Source organism: Mirounga angustirostris, unplaced genomic scaffold (assembly GCF_029215605.1).
Source record: "Mirounga angustirostris isolate CCGP_5_RB_7025 unplaced genomic scaffold, mMirAng1.0.hap1 SCAF_9, whole genome shotgun sequence".
In the NCBI taxonomy this organism is placed as follows: domain Eukaryota; kingdom Metazoa; phylum Chordata; class Mammalia; order Carnivora; family Phocidae; genus Mirounga; species Mirounga angustirostris.
The window spans coordinates 19,971,608-19,992,185 of NW_026991717.1; the positions used below are offsets into that span (position 1 = coordinate 19,971,608).

General features: G+C 48.4%; 1 protein-coding gene across 4 annotated transcripts in view; it reads right to left on the reverse strand.

The window, feature by feature from the left end:
• Positions 1-20,578, reverse strand: part of PCSK6 (proprotein convertase subtilisin/kexin type 6) — a 182,342-nt gene that overhangs the window by 51,521 nt on the left and 110,243 nt on the right. For all 4 annotated transcript variants that reach the window (XR_010404901.1, XM_045899531.3, XM_045899529.3 and 1 more), the window contains 4 exons: positions 19,507-19,610; positions 17,252-17,369; positions 6,954-7,142; positions 2,973-3,109 (listed from right to left, as the gene is read on the reverse strand). Coding sequence is in view for 3 of the 4 variants with exons in the window: in XM_045899531.3 (XP_045755487.2) it covers positions 2,973-3,109; positions 6,954-7,142; positions 17,252-17,369; positions 19,507-19,610 (548 nt within the window). In the remaining variant the exon portion in view is untranslated. The remainder of the gene's footprint in view (positions 1-2,972; positions 3,110-6,953; positions 7,143-17,251; positions 17,370-19,506; positions 19,611-20,578) is intronic.

The following is a 20,578-nucleotide window of genomic DNA, read 5'->3' on the forward strand; positions in this document are numbered from 1 at the left end:
ATCTCGCTCAGCTCTGTTTCCCAGCCAGCCAAGGACACCAAGGCCCAGAGAGCGACCTGACTTGCAAAGTTCTTGGAGGTGTAAATAAACATCTACCAGAATCACAACAGTGCGCATGTTCTTCCGCGCTACAGATATGGGCCTTGGACAGACAAGTTGTGCTGTCTGTACACACAGCCCCACAGATGCATGCATCTGTGTGGGTGTGGTCGCCGGTCTCGGTCGTGCTGGCCCCCAGGGCAAGGGGCGGTGCTGACGGGCGCGGGAAGTCTGGGGTGGGGGGGGGAATGCTTGAGGATGCAGGCGGCAGGAGACGTTAATCCTTAACTTTTAACAGCAGGCCAGGGCACTCCCGGGCTTTTAAAAAGAATTCAGGAGCTTCTACTTTTAAAATATGTGAATTCCAGGTGATCTAAAATTTTGCATTTTTGTATTTTTAGACTTTGTTACAGTAATGTCTTTTCAAGATGGTCATTTATTATCCTAAAGGCAGAAAGAAAGTGATTTTTGGTGGACCTTATAGATGACCTATATAGATATAGATTTTTGGGAACCTTATAGATGACTTGATCATTTAAAGTCAATTTTCTACATAAGGCAAGTCAATGCTCTTTTCTTCTCCCTGGTTAAAAAAAAAATCCCCCAAAACTATGCTTCATGAAAAATTCAGAAAAGGACCAGAGCAGGAGAAGATTCTAGGGTGATTGAGAAGTAGGCCCCTGGGAACAACAGAAAAATGAAAGCAAACCTCAGAGAAGGGTCTCCACAGAGAAGCAAGACTGGAGCCTAGTTCCTGCCCTTCATTTTGAGTCCGAATCCAACAGAGAGAGATAGGAAGACATCAGAGACCACTCTCGGTGACCACAGCAGAAGATGTAATGATTATTCTCATTTTCTCTCCTGGTGTAGCCCCATCACCTCCAGCAGTGCCTGGCCCAAAGTAGGGATTCAATAAAGATCACTTCAAGAAATGGTTATGAACCAAAAAGAGAGTGATGAAAGGCTACCTTCCCAGAGGGGGGAAAAAAAAAAAAAATCCAAAGGCAAAATTAAGAAAACCCTTCTGTTTACAATAGCATCAGAAAGAACAAAATACTTAGGAGCAAATGTCACCAAGGAAGTACGAGACATGTGGACAGAAAACCACAAAATAATGCTGAAAGAAATGAAAGAAGATCGAAATAAAGGAAAAGACATTCATATCCATGGATTGGAAAACTCAATAATGTTAAGATGGCCATATTCCCCAAACTGAACTAGATTCAGTGAAATCTCTATAAAAATTCCAACTACTCCCCCACCCCCGCAAGAAATCAACAAGATGATCCTATAATTTGTACGGAATTGCGAGGGACCCAGAATCGCCCAAACCATCTTGAAACAGAAGAACAAAGCTGGAGAACTCATAGCTCCCAATTTTGAAACTTGCTACAAAAGCTACAGTAATCAAAACAGTGTGGTACTGCCCTAGGGACAGGTGAACAGACCAGCGGGATAGACCCAAGAGTCCAGAAATAAACTCATACATCTATGGCCAATTAATTTTCAACAAGAGTGCCAAAATCATCCAGTGGAGGACAGAACAGTTTTTTAAAACATATGGTGCTGGGGCAACTGAATAGCCATATACAAAAGAATGAATATGCACCTTTACTTCACAGCATATAGAAAACTGACTCAAAATGGATCAAAGTCCTAAATGTAAGAGTTGAAACTATAAAGCTCTTAGAAGAATATAGATTTCAATCTTGACCTTAGATCAGGCGATAGTTCCTTAAATATGACACTAAAAGCACAAGCTATAAAAGAAAAAATAAACTGAATTTCATCAAAATTGAAAACTTCGGTGCATCAAAGGGCATAATCAATAAAGTGAAAGAACAATCCACAGAATGGGAGGGAAAATTTGCAAATCAGGTATCTGGTCAGGATCTAGTATCCAGAATATTTAAAGAACGCTTACAACCCAATAATAAAAGACAAACAACCCAGTTTTTAAAACAGGCAAAAGATCTGAATAGACATTTCCCCAAAGAAGATGTAAAAGTGTTCAATAAGCCCACGAAAAGATGCTCAGCATTATTAGTCATTAGGGAAATTAGTGCAAATCAAAACCCCAATGAGATATACTTCACACCCACTAGGATGGTTATAATGAGAAGGAAATGAAAATAATAAAACAAGTGTTGATGACGATGGAGAGAAACTAAAATCTTCATATCGTGCTGGTAGGAAAGTAAAATGGCACACAGCCACTGTGGAGAACAGTCTGACAGTCCTTCAACCAGTCAAACAGAGCATTACCATACAACCCAGCCATTCCATTCACAGGTATACAACCAAGAGAACTGAACACGTACACCCACATAAAAACTTACATGTGGATGTTCAAAGCAGCATGATTCACAGTAGCTGTTAAGTAGAAACAACCCAACTGTCCATCAACTCATGAAAGGATAAAACAAATATTATATACACAATCATATAATACACTTAAATCGTATTTAGTCGGGAAAGGGAATGAAGCACAGATACATACCACAACATGGATGAGCCTTGAAACCAATATGCTAACTGGAAGAACCAGTTGCGAAAGGCGACATATTGTGTGATTCCGCTGACGTGAAATGTCCGGAAGAGGCAAACCCATAGAGACAGAAAGTTGATTAGGGGTTACTGGGGGCTGGGAGAATGGGGATTGTCTGATTCACAGGTATGGGGCATCCCTTTGGAGTGATGACAAAGTTCTGGATTTAGGTAAGTGGTGATTGTTGTACAATGCTGTGAATGTTCTGAAGGCCATTTAGTTACACACTTTAAATAAAAAGGATTTCCATGGTGAATTGTACCTCCATTAAAAAAAAAAAAAAAAAAAAAAGACTTACCAGAGACATTACAGTTAAATAAAAGTCTGGAGTTGACAAAAGGGTTGAGATACAAAGTGGAGTGTGAAATTCCTCTGAGCCACTGACCTTGCTTCTCTGGGTTGCGGACCTGGGACGGCATGTCTTGGATTTCCAAGGTCCATTCCCCCTCAGCCTTTTCTCCCCAGCAGTGCACAGTCATGAATTCCCAGTTTGTAAACCCTTCATTGGAATGATCCAGCAATCTGCAATTGGAGACTCGGGGTGAGAACACAAAAGGGTCGGGAAAGGAGTGGTGGGTAGGGGGCCGGGTCCGAGGAGGGCCGTCTCCCACCTCGGAATTACTCCTTGGGTGACCGCTACAATCATCCCTCTGAACACCACCTCAAGGGCAGCAGCTTTGAGAACGGAAGAAAAAGAGACCTGGCCCTCAGCTGAGGTAAAAGCAGGTAACTGCTTTCAAACCTTTGCATGACGACCGAGCCCTGGCCAACAGCTTCCCCTCCATTATCCCATTGGGTCCCCCAAATATTCTGAGAGGCAGGCAGGCTGGCAGGACTCGCTGTTGCCCAACAGGGACTCAGCCAGCGATGGTCTCCCTCCTGCCATCCTCATTTATAGACCGAGAGATCCCAAGTGTCGTGATTAGTGGCAGGTCCAACGGCCAGTAACCGGCAGAGCTGGGACTCCCTCGAGGGCATTCTGACCCCTGTCCTTGTTCTTTCCAGGACCAAGAAGTGTTTAAGACGTTACCAGAGAAGGCCTTCAAACCTACCCCCACACCCAAAATATTCCTTCAGAAGGTGTGTGATTCCTTCCTACCCCAGTAAGGGATCCTCCAGAGCCCCAGACACCAATGCCTGGGTGCACAAAAGCAGATGGAGGTTAGGCCACATGCCCCGGGGGCATCCCAAAGGAAGCCTTTCTAAAATGCTGGCCTGTGGAATGAATGAAACCTTCACATCTGTCATGGAGCCAGATCTTGTGTGCTCTTCTCCAAAAGATACTAAGAAGGAAAAATGTGCCTGCGACTCTCCAGAGCTTAATGGAGTTTCAACAGGTGCATTTGGGGGAGATGACATAACTAATGGGCCTGGTTGTTTTCCAGTGTGTGCAGGAGGGACCCCTGGGGGCAGCGTGGGGTTGGCGCAGGAGCTCCCTCCCCTCAGCCAGCCTCCCCCTCCGGGGTTCTGATAAGCCTCCATACCCCAAGGTCTTCCCAGACTGGGACTTCAGCCCAGATCCATTTTCTCTTGTTTGACTTGAGCAGGAAACAGGAAGCAACTCACGGATGCCCTCTTTCTTCCAATACCCAGTTCTTCTCCCTTCCCCTTCCTTCCCCATCTAACTTCGCATCTCTTGGAAGAGGGTCTTAATCCGAGGGCTCTTTTGCTTGGCAGAAGTTCAAATGCATGTTTTGTGTGATGTAAGATTGGATTCCTGATTTGGGTGTTCTCTAAACATCCAACGAACGTATAAGCATGCTTATAGAGAGAACGTTCCCTGCGTGGAGAAGAGTGAGGGGAAGGGGCACACCCTGTCCTTTCTGCTAAGAAACTGCAAAGGTCAAGGCTGATTTTCACACATGATGCCAAGCCGAACACAACACACTTGGGACAGAACAAAGACAAACTGTCTTTTAAGGGCTGAAAGACTTAATGAATGTCCACTTAACTCTTCGTGAAAAAAAATACTGCTACCTGAAAAAGCTGCCAAATTGAGCGAGATGTGAAGGAAAGGTGAAGGTAATAGATCCGCAAATACACACACTTGATATAATCACAAAATCTGTGCCTTGGAAAAAAAAACAAATTCCCAAGACAGAGAAGAGTGCCAAGTGGCCGCCAGGCAGGTTTAATGTGCTTGATGGCACAGGAACAGCAAACGGGTCGTCGTGAACCCAACGAACTTGGCAGGACCCACTCTCTTTCATCTGAGGGGCTCACGCTGGGCCTGAGCAGAATGGAGGTCGGAAAAACAGAGTGCAAGCAAGCCAGTGGGGGGAATGCCGGGGGGACGGGGGGGCCTGGAAAGTTCTTCCAGGTTAGGTAGATGGATGGAAGCAGGACAGGACGGGAAGCCAGCTGCACGTGCCAGGTATTTTCTTCTGCATCATCATATCCAGTTCTTGTAGCAATCCTGCCTGCAACAGGAGTAAAGTGACATTTCCGGAGGTGAGGGGTAAAGAGGGGAGAAATGGCTGGCTGCTGGGTACCCCGCTGGGAAGTGAAGGAGCAGGGGTAGAAGCAGCTCGACTCTCTGGGCTCCAAAGCCCATCTTTGGCCCTGGTCCTTGCAGGTCACGGCTGCCCCAACCTCGAGGCCTCACGGTGGCTCTCGGTCAACCCAGGTCACCCTCTGCTGCCCGTACCCAGCTCCTGCCCCGAAGTCAGGGCTCACCACCTCGGATGCCTCCTTGTGTCCAGCCTGCAGCAAACGGGGCTCCAGGGAGGTGACCTCGCGGGAGCCCAGAGAAGCGGAGCCTTGCCCGGCCTCGGGTGCCTGAAGCCGACCCGCCCGTCTGCCCAGCTCCAGTCTGGAGTTCGCACGGGGAACGAGAGCCCGCAGCAGAGGACTTCCAATCTTCCAAGGAATGCTAGAAATCTAGACTTTTCTATGGAATCTCTCAAAGTCCCAGTAATAGTAATTTGCAACTCTGGTTGCAAAAGAGCATAACACTGTGGCTGACCAGCTGGTACTCTCAGGCTGCTCACGGCCTTGCTTGTCTCCTCCGGGCAGAGGCAGAGGGTGGCCCCGGCCTACCCCCAGCGGGGAGAGATGCCCCCTGTGGCTCTTGGGCTACGAGGGTGGAACCTAACCTGGTGGGGCCTGAGCCGGATGGCCAAGCCCTGGGAACCCATGCAGCCAGGATCTGGTCTCAGGGCTGGTTCCGGGGCACCAACCACAAACTCAGTGCTGGCCCGCTGGGCGCTGCCTGTCAGCCCCCTCTGCAGTGGGGTACGAAGTGCAGGGCACAGCTCCCCACCCCTTCACACAAAGGCCGGCATCTGCCTGTCCTTGCAGCAGGCCAATCTTTGTGTCTTCTGCCAAGTAGGGGTGGGGTGGAAGGGGGCTAAGAAAAAGGGCAACTCCTGCCCGGCCCCGAACGGAGGCATTCTCGCGACCCCCATTTCTGAACCCTACAGCCCAACTCGGGCTGCCACCCCAGACAGGTAACCCAACTGAGGCAAGCGGGCCCAGCGTGGGCAAGCAGGGAGTGGGGCCACAGCCCAGGGTACGGGGACGGGCCATCGCAGGGTACCTCCTGAGGTGGTGGGGGACACAGTTCAGTTGCCAGCTCTTTTTCAACAGAAGCCAGAAATGCTCGCTTGTCCTGAAACCTCTCTCTTCCCTCCGCCTCTTAGCTAAGGGAGCCGAAAAGAAGCCCCAATCCCTCTCCACCTCCCCCCAGCTCCCACAAATCCCTTCACACCAGTGACCTGCTAGAGACACAAATGCATTAAAGCACTTCTCCTTGTTTCTGACCTCATGGAAGAAGTGGCTCCATGACTTTCCATGAACTGTACGTGAAACCCCAGAATTCAGAGCCTGTTTCTCGGGCCTTAGGCTTAACAGGGACCCCCTCAGGCCCTTGCATGAGAATCCTGCCCCAGAGCAGCCTCCGGGCGCCCCACGCAAGCCACAGAGCGGAGCCTCCTGCCCACAGAAGTTCAACCACGCTACGTACAACTGGACGACCGTGCCAAAGCTTCGGGAGGCAAGGCAGTCCTCCTCCGATACGCGTTCTCACTTCAGATGCCGAATGAATATGAGAAAAATGATCTTCAGCACACTTCTAAGAGCAATTAAGTCATAGCCAGGATTCCATAAATCTCTCCGTTAAACAAAGCAACCACAAACCCTTGTCACTCCTGCCTGGAAACGAAAGTTTTCCAGGACAGTGTTGAAGGCCAAGTTTCAGGTTGGGGGAGGGGGGGTGGTACGTGTAAATGTCACCAAGAGGAAGCTGCTGGAAGGAAGAACAAACCAGCCTGGATGCCCCGCAGGGATGCTGTGACCTCGGGCTGGATGGGCCCTCCTGTTAAGCCCCAGCCCCTGCCCCAGCCCTGCTAGGCCAGCCTGGCCTTACCTCTTGGCCAATAGTTGAGACTTGGTTCCTGAGGGAGAAATGAGGTGGATCTGGAGGTCTCCCCGGCGCGGGTGGGAAATAGAGATGCGAGCCATCACGTGCTCCAGGTAGCCCACGCGCTGGTCTGAGTGGTCAGCACAGGCAGTGGTCAGGGCGGTGGTCCGAAGAGTCTGCACCACGGGGATGCTCCTGGAAGAGGAGGAAGGGGCTCAGGTCTCCACACCAGAGGCTCCAGGTCTTGCATCGGGGCAGTGGATTCAGGCCCTCCCAGGGACCCCCAGGGACAGCACCAGCCCCTCTTGGATGCTCTCATTGGAGCTATCTTGCCAGCCAGAAGATGTTTGCTGTTCTGGAACTTGCTTAGAGATTTATAAAGAATGGCTTTGCATACAGACTCAGCTAACATACTCAGTGATCAGCGCCCTCAGTGCCCAGGAGCCGGCTTCTCTCCAAGTAGCCTTTGATCAGCTCATTGCCTCAACTGCTGGGGGTCAGCAAGGCTTTCAAACTTCAAACCCGACTACTTTGTTTCAAAGACTGGCCTTGATAATATAAGTCACAATGCTGAATAATAACAGCAAACATTTCCTGAGCGGACTGCATGCTGGGCACTAGATGTAGCATTAGTCTGAGAATTTACAAGGATTGATCCATTACATCCAGAAAGAGGTCACACACAGCTACTGAGAAGCAGAGCTGGGATATGAGGTCAAGTTCAAGCCTCCACCTCTGTGCCACACTGTCCCGCAAGGATGCTGGTGTGGATCCATACTTGTGTTCAAGATACCGAGGAAGAGGAGATCGACAAGGTACCCGGGGCCAGAGCTGGGCTCTTGTGCTAAATGCACCAGTCAAGGCCGCAGTGACTGGACCAGGGTCATGGAGGATGGACAGGATCTGGTCCCCTCCCTCCTGTCGTGCTGGAGACTAGGTTCCCCTCCCTCTCCTGTCCTCTGATGGGAATGGATGACAATTCTCTTAACAAAGTCAAGGCAGTTTTACCACATGGGATGGAATCTGAGGATAAGCATCAAGTCCCAATCATTCACGAGTTAGTTCCACCAGAATCTTCTAACACTCCCTGGAGGAGGTAGATACAAAGGCTGCACCTGCATCCAGGCTGGGCACCCCCATCTATTCTGGGCCACCGCAGCTCGCCCTCACCACTTGCAAACTGAGGAAAGATCTCCCACCGCCCAGCAGCACATTAATTCCCCACTGCTCAGCCAGTGCGCGGTTTATTACGGGCAGCGCTTTGCTCATTTCGCCTCGACTTTCCGCTCAGGAGGGGAGGCTCGAAGCATAGGCTCAGCATCTCTCAGGAATTACATCGCTTGGCTCTCCTGGGCCTGAGTCATAAAAAACAATCAAAACAGCTATAAACAGTGATGTAATTCCTTCGGAGACTCTGTAAATATTTGAAAACATGATTTGCATGCATCATAAATTGATTTAGAGATGCTGACTTCTTTCACTGCCTTCTCCCAAATTTTCCTGCCTGTGTTTACAAGTCAGCAGGCCCCCCACTGCGGCAGATGCAGAACCTTTCCTGGGCCCAAGAGGAAGATCAAGTTAAAGCAGAAACAAAAGCCATCACAAAGTTTTAAAAAAAACCTGCCCCATCCCTCTCACACCTTTGGCCAACGGGGAGGAACAATCACTGACCTAGAAATAGACCTGAAATCCCATCGAGGAATCCTTAATCTTAAGGATAAGGCACAGGATTTCAGAGAACAGGAACAGGGTATGAGAAACCGCAACCCAACCCCACCCTCACCTGCCCACCTCCCTGTGGCTTGTGGTGTCGACATGGAGAGGAGGAAAAAAAAAAAACATCTCAAGGAGTATTAAATACTCTGTGAGATTATTAAAAGCTTCTTGCATTTGACTCTCTCATTCTTGCTAAGGGACTCTAGTTGCTAGGCCACCCCTGAGGTCAGAAAGCTTGGTTGGTCTAATGCACAGGGGCTGCCTCGCAGCTGTCCCGGGGTGGGGGGGCTGGCTGGGGGTAAGCGGTCCACAGCTCCTTCGGGTGTTAAATTCTAGCCTGGTTAGATTTTCAAAGCTGAGACATTACCCCCAGCTGGGGGGCTAGGAGTCCCTTCCTCCAGGGAACAAGGCTAATTACAACAATTAGTTCTTACGAAATGGCACGGTTATAGAGCACCAGACCCCCTCATTTATGCAAGTTCTAGGGGAGGGTGGGGAGCCCAAGACAGCCACTCAAGAACAGCGAGTTGTTACCCTCCTTACGTGCAGTTAGCCTTCCCCACATTTTATTTCTGCTCCCGTTGGAACAAATAACCTAATATTCCAAATCAGGAGATTTTCCATTTCCTTTAAAAAAGGGGGTGGGGGGTGGCAAGAGACTTGAATTATGTTTCAGGATAGTCAAGCTGAAATTTTTCTGTTTTTCAGATAGAAACTCCAAGTAGAAGAGGGGAAGTCAAATATCAAAAGCCATTACTTTGTAAGGATTAACTCTTACCATCAACGGGGGGAATAAAAGGAAGTTATTCCCCATCCTACAGTTATTTCAAAGATAACACAGAAAATGCAAGTTGACTCCAAAGCCAGTTTATTTCTTAGTTTAAACGTGTGGGGATTATCTTTGTCCCACGAACATGGCTAGGTTGTACTTTAACCATGAAAATTGAGAAAGATCTTCAAGTTCCCAAAGTAACTAAAAATGTTGTGCTGTGATTAAATTCTGTAATTGCTGTCTGTGTATGCAAGGCCATCCTCCGAGGACCCTAAAGGACCCCAAGGGGTTAAAAAATCCCATAAGACCTACCTCCAGAACCAGTGATATTTAAACTATGGAGACTGCCCTACTTCGAACCGATCTCTGAGGACAGACTTGTCACTTCCTGTTGAACCACATTTCAGACTTAATTACTGATACTCCAGATGTTCCTCTTTCATCCTGAAGTCTCTTAAAACAGCTCCCTTCTCCTGAGGGGGTGGAGGGTTCCCAGCGACAGGCAGCCTTGACAATGACTTCCTAGTACCTCCAGACCACAACTCCTTCGACCTCCTACCTCTCTCCAATGTGTAACAGCATCTTGTATCTTGTAAATGTGTAGAAACAAGATCCCCATCTACTCAATCCAAGGCCCTCGCCAAATCACAAAGCTCAGACTCTTCTGACATCAGAGTGAAATCCAGAGCCAAAGATAAATATTTTCAAGGACGGGTTTTCCCTGCTCTCTGAAAGTAGAGTGTTCCTATGAAAACTTTCTCAAGCTGAGAGCAAAGGCGTAAAGCAAAGAAGCAATTACCATTCATTTATATGGGGAAAAAAAAAAAAAACAAACCTGTGTGAGCATTCCCAGACCCCAAAAAGTAACCTTTGGCTTTCCTGATACCTTAGGACACATCCTGCTAATGGAGGCACAGAATAAATTGAGATAAAGCATAGATGCTCAAAGACACCGTTCAAAGCTCAGGCAGCTTGATGCTGAGCTGCTGAGTGTAGTTCCTGGGGATGAAGTTTGGGGGGCCCCCTCTCGCTGCTCAGGGTGCATCCTGCCTTTATCACACACAACTTGCTGCAAAACCCATGCTGAATGTTATTTTTGCTTTCTGTCCCCTTTTTGGGTAAAAGCAGAAATCCTCTTCCGATTTCTTCTAGGTACTAAGGCTTTTGTAAAAGCGAAGTGGTCTAAGGTGAGCCTTCAGAAGTGCGAGATACCTACAAACCAAGTGGCCGGGAAAGCAAGGGGGGAGGGGGACCCGTAGCTTACCGGTGGAAACCCTCCACTGTTGCGCTTGTCTTTCTGCCCTGCCTGGGAACCCACGACAAGCCAGTATTTCTCACTCCCACCTTGAATACCTCTCTCCAGCTCAACTACGAGGGCAGATCCGTGCTCTGGCACAGAGCATTTCCAGGGGAATGCCACCTTCCCAAGCTGCAGGGCTGGGGGTGAGAGCAGCCCAGTTCCCCATTGGACAATTCTGAGATCCTGCCGAGTGGGACACCCACCAGAATCGGAAGGCAGGGGTGCCTTTCCCCCTGTTGTATTTGGTACCTGTGTTGGGGAGATGAGGCTGCTGCAGAGCCCAGGACCATTACAGTGGAAAGAACCAGAAGGTCAACCAGGAGACCCTTTCGCAGACCTTCTAAAGGGTAATGAGTGGAGTGGAGAGGGGTTAATTGGGACAGACTTGTTAAATGAAGCTGTATGAGAGCAACTCAGTCTGTTGGAGGACACAGAGTCATCTGAATGGGGACAGTAAGAAGCTTCAGAGTCACTTCTTAGATCTATGTTCTAGGAGGAACCTTCTTGATAGAATGGTCATAGAGTCTAGGGTAGATAGATTCTGTATACTTCTTATTCATATTCACTGACATTTAGGGTTTTCCTTAGATGAAATCCCTTTCGATCATGAAACCACAGTACATCATTTAGGCTAGAAATAATATTTATAAATTTTTATTTTTATTTATTTATTTTTTTGCGAGAGAGAGAATGAGAGAGAGCACGAGAGGGAGGAGGGTCAGAGGGAGAAGCAGACTCCCTGCCGAGCAGGGAGCCCGATGTGGGACTTGATCCCGGGACTCCAGGATCATGACCTGAGCGGAAGGCAGTTGCTTAACTAACTGAGCCACCCAGGCGCCCTAGAAATAATATTTAAAAAGAAAAAGAGGCTAATCCAGTACATTACTCGAGACATGCTGTTCATGATTAATTTGTAAGGTGTTTTAATACACAGTGTTTCAATTTATAGTGCTTATTTTTCTTCTGTGCAAAACAAGGAGCTAAATTAGCTGGCTCTAAACATCCCTTCCAGCCTGAGATTCGATCTGATGGGGAGTGAAAAAGACAATACGATATAGTCAATTCTCATTATTCACGATTCCATATTTGCAAATCCACCTAAATCAATACTTGCGGTGCTTTTGTGATCACTTGTGGATATATGCAGAACTGCAAAATATTTGAGTTGCCCGGTAAACATGTTCCCAGGTGAGGCCAAACAAGGTGACGCTCTGCCTTCTGGTTTCAGCTCTCATAGTGTGAACAAGTATCCTTCCTATGATCTATTTTTAATGCCATGTTTTTCACATTTTTCTTTCTTTTGTTGGTGGTTTTATTGCTTAAAATGGTCCCCAAGCATACTGCTGAGGAGCCGTCTGGTTTCCTAAGTGTCGGACAGCTGAGATGTGCCTTATAGAGAAAACACGTCTGCTGGATGAGTTTTGTTCAGACATGAGTTACAGCGCTATTGGCCTTACGGTCAATGATAATGAATCGGTAATATATATTAAATAAAATGCTTTTAAACCGAAACACACATAAAGCAAAGTTACATATAGATCAGTTGACAAAAATGCTGTGACCGGAGGCCCTGGATGTCCCCTAGCAGCGACGGTTCTGTATTTGCAAATTCGGTATTTGTGGTGATGTCACAAAACATCACTACCGTGCATAACGAGAACTGGCTGTATTATTCAAATTCGAATAGGAATTTTTGAAGTAAATTGCATTTATAATTTGGGGAAAACAGGTTTGTGGCAAAAAATAAGCTTGGCAGGGCAAAAGGGCTGTAGGAAAACAGGCAGCTTGCCAGCGTTCTCAGGCGTCTCCAGGCGTGGCAGGAAGCAGGACAAATATCAGGACCCAGGTATGGTCACCCCCCCAGGGCAGGACAGCAGAGCACGAGTTTTCTTAGGACACCCAGCCATGCCCTACGTAAGAATGACACGGTGGGAGAAGCCAGAAGCAAGGGCCTCCCTCCTATGGTACCCAGGAGTGCACACCGTGAGATGTCCTGGGGAGAGTTGCCGGGTGGGGTGTGGGGGCAAACTGTACAGTGCAGACCGAGCCCAAAGGTAAGAGGGGGTTTTAGGCTTTAAAAAGATGCTAAACCAGGCTGTGTGAAGTTGGGCCCTTATGGGTCCCAGCCACACAGGTATTCCCTATCGGGACACAGGAGCCATGTGGCCTTGCCCGCTTGCCTAGCTAAGCTGCTGCAGACAAGACACCTGGGCCTGGCCTCTGGGGTGCTGGCAGCTGGTCAGGGCTGGAGGAACCTCCAAGGAGCCAGAGTCAAGGTGATTTCCTGTCCTCGGGGCCAGTGTGCCCAGCCGGCTGGGGATGCAGAGGGAAGACAGGGGAAGTGTCCCCTGGAGAATGTGCAGGTCACACTCCACTTGGTTGGGTCCTGCCTGAGTTCCCGTGATGTGTCCCTTCCCAGGGGAGGCAAGGTGGGCTCTGGAGAAAGATAGCCTGGGGTTGCAGCTCAGCCCTGCCGCAGCTCAGCCCCAGGCTACTCCTCGACTCTTCGGTTTCTTCAATATATAAATGGGGGGGTGGAAATCGTTCCCAAACTTCACACCCTTGGTGGGTGTTTTGAATGTATGAGTACACAGAAAGTGCTGAGAACAATGTCTGGCCCATAGTAAGTATCTGATAGTCATTATCCATTATGCTTACCTATGTATTTATAAGTAGAGTTGTTATAAAGTGACCACCGCATGTGGTCTGGTTTAACGAAATTAATGTGGTTAATCCATAATTAATTCTTGAACATCTACAAATATACGGCCTGGCCTACAGATGATTCTTAACATTCAAAGCCTTCAGGACCGAAGTATATTTTGGGGTTGTGTGAGTTCTTTAAATGAAAGACCAACCACACTAAACTGTAAACTCTGTCTGGACGGTAACCTTCCAAAACCTATGAAAACTGAAGAGAACTAGATAAGGTCTTACTGCTTGAAGAGACTCTGCTGTTGTTGCTGTCTTTGCAGCAGGGAGTAGAGAGTCAGGGATGTCAGAAAATGATTCATGGGAGGGGCACCTGGGTGGCTCAGTTGGTTAAGCGACTGCCTTCGGTCAGGTCATGATCCTGGAGTCCCGAGATCGAGTCCCGCATCGGGCTCCCTGCTCAGCAGGGAGCCTGCTTCTCCCTCTGACCCTACCCCCTCTCATGCTCTCTCTCTTTCTCAAATAAATAAATAAAATTTAAAAAAAAGAAAAAGAAAAAAGAAAATCTTTCCTGGGAGCCTGGATTTTTAAAGACACAAGGGAAGTGCCGGCTAGAAACATCCTAAGGGTCAACGAAGATATTTAATAACTGGGCCTTCTTTTTTTTTCTTTTTCATTCATAGGAATGATACTGATGTTGATTTTCTTTCTCACTTTTAGAAAGGTTCTAAAAGTATCAATTTTATCCTACTCTGACACACAGACGTAAATAATTTGGCACAGGCAATAGAAAAGTTCTAAGTAGACTGAAATCCGTTTCTGCCCAAGACTAGGCAAGGATCTCTCCTACACGTCTTGGAATGTTACAAGGCATTCTCTTTTGCAAGAGTTACCTGCCAAGTTGCAGTGATCTCCCCCTTGCTGTTGCATTAAGATTTAGCATTCATGGACAGTGCCTGTGATGCAAGGTAGGTGCCGGAGAGCTGGGCCAGACTCCATGGCCTCTGTTTTGGGGTCAGGGGGTGACAGGCCGTGAAGAGATGGCTCAACGAGATCTGGCTGCACCTTGGAGCAGGGGGCCTGGCCCCTCTCGTTCCTCACCACCCCCACCCCTGTGGTCCCCTCTCTCCCTGCTTCTCCAGGCAGGCTCCCTAACCTTCTCCAGGCTCCAAGGGACTTCTAATTCTCTCAGGAGGAGGATCTAGACAGAAACAGGCTAAACTGCAAACCCCACAGTCCTTAGATGTACAGTGTCTGGACTAGAAATGCTGACCTATTGCTCGGGGTCCGTATACGGCTTTTCTTTAAATTAAAGAGAATCAGTCGTACTTGTTTCCTGATGGGGCTCTTCTTGTCTGTCTGCAGGGGCAGCCCAACTTCCCTCCACTGTGGTCTTTCCTGTGCTGTTGGCTTTTTTGCCCCCTTTTAGACTGAGTGTGACTCGGGTGGGGGTGGCATCGGACAGGACGGTCCAACAGAGGAACACCAACGGGGCCTGGGTGGTCATTTGGGGCCCAGTGGCTGCCACTGGGCAGCAGGGGGGGCTCTGCAGAGAGGGTGGCCCACGGATTCCTCCTGCAGTGGCCATGAAGACTATCTCCCTGAGCCATGACCTGTGCCAGGAGCAGAAGGCTGAAGGGCAGGAGAAGACGGAGAGATCACTACTCTTCGTTCCTGCCCTGGCACGTGACCACCAACACCCAGGTCCTCTGACTTAGCACCCCGGGTAGGACATTACTGTAGAAACGGCAGGTGTGGACACGACCTCCTCTAGGACGTCCATCCTTGATGCTCCATGAACACAGTTCCCTGACCTTCATCACGCCAGGGTGGCCCTTCTCTGCTCCCCAAGAGGAAAGAGGTAAACGTATTACATATGTTACACACAGGTACACACGGGATGGCCACATAAAGAGGCTCTCTCTCTCTCTCTGTCTCTGTCTCTCTCAATCTCCCCGTCCCCCTCTCTTTCTCTGTCTGGAGGCCCTTACGTCCTTGGGAACAATCAAGCGTACAGTGAAGCAAGTGCTTTGGGAGAGCGGGCTGGCCGAATATTCTAGAAAGAGCCTCAAACTGCTAAATGTAAAGATAAATTTGCTTCTGAAACAGAAGTCTGATTCATCCCCTCTGTTGGAATTTGCAGAGTCCTTTCTTCCCTCCAAGGACAGGAACAATGTCATACTGTATGTTACGGCCAGTTGCCTCAGCTGTCTAGACTCAGTGTGCTTTCACTTAAAAAACAAAATAAAATAAAAATAAAAACCACCCTTCGCCACCTAGGCACCACTCTACCATCTTAAAACTATTTCTGGCAGGAAAAGAATGCTTCATTCAGGAGCCGCCCTGATGGGGAGACCAGTGGAAGGGAGGCGGGCCTGGACGTGGTGGCCTCATGGCGCAGGACGCAGCTCCCAGGAGCCCAGCATCACCTTACCTGGAGTCTGATTCTCCATGTGCCGGGCATTTTCCGACAAGCAAAACAAAACAAAGCAAAGGGCCTTCTTGATCTCAGAGAACCTCCCACTTTCTTCTGAAATGACAGGCTAAGGCTCCCCGGAGAAGAGGATGCTTGAAAATGTCAAGATGGAGATCTGCTGCCTGCCTACCAGCCCATCAGGCCCAGGAGGCCTCACCCAGCCGTCAGCCTTCATTAGCAGCAGGATGCAAATGTAGTTTTTCAAAAGCGCCATCCCTGGCTACTCATACAACAAACAATTTCTGAATTCCTACTGCAGGGCCAGGTGGCAGCGAGAAACATTTTTCTCAACATTGCACGGCAAAAGAACATATTGTAAGAGGTAGATGCTTTCAAAAGGGAGGCGGTATCAAAGGGAGGGAGCTGCATGGGCTGATAAAGCAAGGGTCACTTTTAATCACTCCAACATTTCTTTTTCCAAACACACATTTCCCCAAAGGTAATAAATAGTTACAGCTAGGAAGGGGGAAAAAAAAAAAAAAAAAGCATTCCATTCTTTATCAGATATTGAGGCCTAGAGAAACACCATTCTCCTCCTTAAAAAGTATAGCGGCAGTGGCAGAACTCAGAAGAAGAATCTGATGTCCTCTCCTAATGGAGTAGGGTTCCTGCTATCTGATTTACTTTGCAGCTGTCTTTGTTTGTTTTTTAACAAAAATTTCAATGAACAAATGTGTCTGATTTAGAACAACTCACTACAAAGGGCGATGCTGGGAGTGTCCTAACTCTGGAAAAAGGAGAAGCCTGGGTCCTACAGCACACCGCTCAAGGCTTGTTAAAAAAATCCTGGTGCTTAAACCTCAAGAAGGCTATGAAAGTCCAGATTCAAGAGACACAGAGGAGAAGTGCTCTGCACTTTGGATAATAAACTGCCTTCTGCATCGGGGAAGGGGCAGATGCCGCCTCTCTTGTTCACGGCTGATGGAATCACACTGGGGGCTCTTGGGACAAGAAGGGCTGGGCTGGAGCTAGGGCTCCCACCTGAAAGAAAGGACACTCATCACTGCTGCCCACTTCACCCCACTGGGCAGGCCTGATCGCCGGTCCGGCCAGCTCTGCTAAATATTCTGGGTAAGAATTTCCAGTACGAGGGACTATGGGGCATCTGACTCCCTACTATGGGGCGTCTATAATTGACAGCAAAAGGCCTCAAAAGAGTCATGAGTTAAGGAGTGATTCTTTTCCAGCTCCAGAATCCATAAGAGAAAACACAGACACGTCTACACACATACTACCATGTGCACACAATGCCCCCGCCACACGTGTGCCCACGATGTGCACAGGAACGCATGTGTGAACACCCTTACACCTTACGCTGTACCTTACAGCACAGTCAGCTCCGCACTGACATTCCTGAAAAGCCACCTGGTGCCTGAGCTGAGCCTCACCTGGGTCTCTTGTCTGTGGTGGCGACACACACGTGCTGGGCGGGCACTGCTGTCCACTTCTTCGCCTCCGTGACCAGGGCCTCTGCGTCCACCAGGCCGAATCCATAGAGATGGCTGACTGGAAAGACAGAGCCTTCAGAAGCCCCTGCCCCCCTCGGAATGGAGCAAGGCCCAGCTCTCGCACTCCGCTCGGCTCCCACGCAGGGCACCGGACCCACGGCTGCCACGGTCCTGGGCCAGACCACCTGCACTACTCATGGCAGGGCAGGAACGCGGGCTACCTCCTGGAAAGCCCAGGCTGCGGCCCTTCTGAGGCCTGCTCCAAGATCCCAGCTGCGTTAGCCTCCCCCAACCTGTACTCCTTCAGGTCAGGAGTGCGGCCCCCAAAACGTAGCTCATTTTGGTGCAGGGCCGGAAAAGAAGCGTGGAGAGGGCCTAGTACTTTCTTTCTGCGAGACAGGGATGGGTTCCCCCCGCTACAGAAGGGACCTGTCGGCATTAGAAGCTCCTCGAATCATAAACCGGACTAGAGAAACAAAAACCTGAAACCCTTTGGTTCATGCGGCCATGATGTATAATAAACCGGAAAGCAAGGCTGGGCTCTTTTTTTTTTTTTTTTTTACCATTTTCTTTGCCTGCGCAATTCCCAGGGCATTCTGGGAAAGTGGTATGGCTCAGAACTCAGACCGTGAGTGCTTGTGAGTGGGCCGGATCCAGTGTTTATTGGCCACGGCAGGAGAGTTTCAAAGTTTAATTTAAGAGGCAGGGTCAAGAACGAGGTACAATCTATTTTCCTATTTAATTAGGCCAACACTGAAATGTAGGTTAGCTCTTGTTATAGCACACCACTAGCACCAACATTCTTGCAAGACAAGGATGCATTAGGCCTGATCAATGGCTTTCTTATTAAAAGGAATGTCCCCTGGAACTTAGAGTGACAACACTTGTCCTATATTTTACAGAGAGTAATATCAGGCTCCGTGTCGAAATAGTTGGGCTTGAGCTTCAGAAAAGGAAAAAGAAGTCCTCCCTAACATACCCGGGCCAAATGTAAATCTTTTTTAAGTAGCTCTGGTAGAAAGCAGGCAAATAAAGCTTGTGGCACAGTCCTATAATTATCTGCTCGAGAGGCCCCAAATACCTGGGTTACAAGCCCTGACTGTGGGCTGATTTCATGGAACCTAGGTCTGTCAGACTGGGTTGGGGAAAGAAGCCTTGAGTTACTTCTATAACACAGAGAGAAATTTTATGGTTAGAAAATAACTCGGGGCGCCTGGGTGGCTCAGTTGGTTAAGCGACTGCCTTCGGCTCAGGTCATGATCCTGGAGTTCCTAGATCGAGTCCCGCATCGGGCTCCCTGCTCAGCAGGGGGTCTGCTTCTCCCTCTGCCCTCTTCCCTCTCGTGCTCTCTCTCTCTCATTCTCTCTCTCTCAAATAAATAAATAAAATCTTTAAAAATAAAAAAAAGAAAATAACTTAAAACGGGTGCCTGGGTGGGCTCAGTTGGTTAAGCGACTGCCTTCGGCTCAGGTCATGATCCCGGAGTCCTGGGATCGAGTCCCACATCAGGCCTTCTGGCTCAGCAGGAAGTCTGCTTCTCTCTCTGACCCTCTCCCCTCTCATGCTGTTTCTCTCTTAAATAAATAAATAAATAAATAAATAAATAAATAAAATCTTTAAAAAAAAAAATAACTTAAAACATAACTATCTCAGTGTCCTCATTGTACAGATAAGGAAACTGAGGGCCCGTTTCCAAATCATAGAGCTACTCAGGACTAAGAATGCAAGATGCCCTTAGGTGGCACACAAACAAACAGTATGTATCTTAACAGTCATGGATTTGTTTTGATGTGCATTAAAAAAAATAAAAATCTACCTCAAACCCGTGATTAACTAGATATAATAAAGTTTCTTTTTAAAATATATTTCTTTATGTAAAAAAAAATGCAAGTCCATGTAAAGAGAACTATTACATCAATACTTGGTACAGGTGGTCTCTGGATGGCAAAAGTCGTGATGTTTAGGGAACCCTGAATTCTACTGATCTTAGGCTTTTTTCTTAACGTCAGTGTGAGGTTACTTTTCTTAATTCTCTAGCTACGTATTTCTCACTCTTGTGATTCTTTGAGGATTTGGGGATTCTTCTGGAGAAGCTCCTGGCACCCCTTTAATAGAGATTCCAGCAGGTCACCCAGTGGGTCCTCTGGGACAGGCTGTCCGGTCCCCGCCCAGCCCAATGGGAGCTGCCAGCGCACCTTTATGACCGGCACCGTTGACTTTCCAATCATTGGCTTTCAGATGTGCCGGCCTGGATGTCTTTACCAGCAGGTGCTGGACGTCCCTCCAGGTTAACTGGTTACTGCAACGACACAATGACAGACCAGTGAAGCCCAAGCCCTCACGGGTCAAAATGACGGCTGCCCAGGCCCATCGGCCAGCCCTGAGTCGGGACTTGAGTGAGCCCTGCAGGCTCCATTCCTCAGCGAGGGTTTATTTCATAACCTCTTTGTAAAGAATGGTTTCCAGGGATTAAATCCTAAGATAAAACAGTGCAGCGGGTGACCTAAAATCCATAGCGTTAAAAACCCAGCCCTGCTGCCAAGGTACCTGAGTGTGTCCAAGGGCTACCGAAGAAATTGTGGCAGGGGGAGAGGGACATCCTGATGTTTCTAAGTCCTGGGGGTTATTCTTCATCAGGACGAGCAAATGTTATGGTGCACAAAAGCATGCTTGAGCCTTCATCTGCCCAGACCCCACACCCCCCACTCCCTGCCCCTGGTGTGGACCCACCTGCTACCTACTGTAATTCAAGATTTTAGTAACTCTAAATTTCTAATACATTTGTTTTGGTGCAAAGTAGAAACGTTTCATTGAAAGAACACATGCCCACTAATAAAAATGCATAGATCAGAGTTTTGTGAGTCTAAGATATATTGTCCCGCCCCCCCCTTTTTTTTAAACACCTCTGAAACCAGGATGCATCTTCTGATGATACTCTATCATAACCCCCTCTGTTCACAGCATCAAGACCAGGTCACAGACAGAGGCTGGAAGGACCTGCACCCCCTCCTCTTGACCCAGTGCCTGCCCCACCCCCACAGTGGTTACAACTGTCTTTCCAGGCACCCACTCTTTGTGTGTGTTTAAAAATATACATAAAGGGGGCGCCTGGATGGCTCAATCTGTTAAGCATCTGCCTTTGGCTCGGGTTGTGATCTCAGGGTCCTGGGATCGAGCCTCATGTAGGGCTCCTTGCTCGGTGGGGAGCCTGCTTCTCCCTCTCTTTGCTGCTCCCCCTGCTTATCCTCTCTCATTTTCTCTCTCGCT